Source organism: Microtus ochrogaster, unplaced genomic scaffold, assembly GCF_000317375.1.
Source record: "Microtus ochrogaster isolate Prairie Vole_2 unplaced genomic scaffold, MicOch1.0 UNK14, whole genome shotgun sequence".
NCBI classification, from domain to species: Eukaryota; Metazoa; Chordata; class Mammalia; order Rodentia; family Cricetidae; genus Microtus; species Microtus ochrogaster.
In genome coordinates, this window is record NW_004949112.1 from 2,233,049 (window position 1) to 2,234,768 (window position 1,720).

Sequence of the window (1,720 nt, forward strand, 5' to 3'; positions counted from 1 at the left end):
GGTCTGGCGCCCTCTTCTGGCCTGCAGGCATACAGAGAGAATATTGTATACATAATAAATAAATAAATTTTTTAAAAAAACTGTTGGGGTACAGTGAGGCCCCTCAAGATCCAGAATGTGAGCACTGGAGTTGGGTGGTGGTGGTCCAGGGAGGTGATCACTGACCCTCCGGCTTTCCCACAGGATGCTCTGCACACGTTCCCGCATTTGCAGGTGGAGCAGACTGGAGAAGGCTCCCCCGAGGAGGGGGCTGTGCGGCTGCGGCCTGCCGGGGAGCCCTATAACCGCAAGACACTCAGCAAACTCAAGAGAAATGTCGTGCGGGCCCAGGTAGGAGCTGACCCAGGAAGGGTAACCCTGGGCGGGGTGGCGCTGGGCTGAAGATCTGAGCGTCTGCTCGTCTGTCTGCAGGAGTTTAAGGTGGAGTTGGAGAAGTCGGGGTACTACACCCTCTATCACTCCCTGCACCACTACAAGTATCACACCTTCCTGCGCTGCCGAGACCAGGTGAGCCCCCAGCCCAACCCCAGCCCTCCTCCCTCGGTGGGTCCTGGGCCCACTCACCGGCATCCTGCCCCACCCTTCCCTAGCCGTTACGTCCTGCGTAGCTTCACCTCCGTCTCCCATAGACCCTGGCCATCGAGGGCGGCGCGGAGGACCTGGGCCAAGAGGAGGTAGTCCAGCAGTGTATGCGGAACCAGCCATGGCTAGAGCAGCTCTTCGACTCCTTCAGTGACCTGCTGGCCCAAGCACAGGCCCACAGCCGCTGCGGGTGACTGCACCCTGCCTGGCGAGGAGGGTTCCTCCTCCATGACCAAGAACTGGACAGAACTGTCCTCCAGAGCTGCCTGCCAGGAGGGAAGGGGTCATCCTCAGCCGGGCTGTATCCACACAGCCGTCCCCTCTATCCCTCTTACACCCTCCCCCATTCGTGTACAGAGAAATTATTTATATATATGTATAAATGTCTATTTAGTAACACTTGCCCTGGCCCAGCCCTCCCAACACAGCCATCGCTCCTGCCCCTCCACTGTGTACATAATGTATAGGAAAATTCTATGTATGGTTGAGGGAGGTGGGGCAACTTGAGAGAACTGGGGGCCCCCCTTCCCTCTCAAGCTTCCCCCTCCAAGCCAACATCTTGGCTAAAGGCTGCTCCCCAGGGGTGTGTGGTGTTGGGTGGGAGGGGCCGAACATCTTGTTAATTATTTTTAATCTTATTTATTGTACATACCTAGGGTGGGGGAGGGGTGGAGAGGGAGGTGAGAAGGCTCCCCTCGCCCTGCCCCTCCTGTTCCTTTTCTACAGCATCTGTCTCTCTGCCCCAGCCCTGCTCCTCTCTGCCCTGTCCCCTCCTCTCCCGGACCTCTTGCTCTTGGGCGCTGTACAGCTCCTCTTGTATACACTGTGTGCACAGAACCAGCCAAACGAGACCCAACAGCAACACTTTACCAGCTGGTTGGAGTGCTCTGTCTGCGGCGGTGCGGCGGGCCTGGGCATTGCGAGCAAGGGTTGCCAGACAGCCTAGGGTTAGTGTGTGTGTGGCCCTGAAATGTGATGATCTCATACAAACATGAATTTTGTTACGGTTTGTCAAAATCAAGGATGTGGGGTTTCTAGGGCGTTTTGGCTGCAGGATGCCCCATGGAAGGCTGTGGGCTGGAGGCCTCAGTTCTTACTGTGTGTATCTCCATGGACCTCTGTGGTTACACAAGTCATC

At 56.7% G+C, this 1,720-nt stretch overlaps 1 protein-coding gene across 1 annotated transcript in view; it reads left to right on the plus strand.

Annotated features, from left to right (window-relative positions):
* The window catches only part of Prr12 (proline rich 12), a 24,290-nt gene extending 22,839 nt beyond the window's left edge, over window positions 1-1,451 (plus strand). Inside the window, exons 13-15 of the mRNA XM_026789079.1 lie at window positions 184-330; window positions 412-507; window positions 630-1,451. Of these exons, the coding sequence (XP_026644880.1) occupies window positions 184-330; window positions 412-507; window positions 630-776 (390 nt within the window). The 3' untranslated portion in view covers window positions 777-1,451. The remainder of the gene's footprint in view (window positions 1-183; window positions 331-411; window positions 508-629) is intronic.
* Window positions 1,452-1,720: the final 269 nt, after the last annotated feature.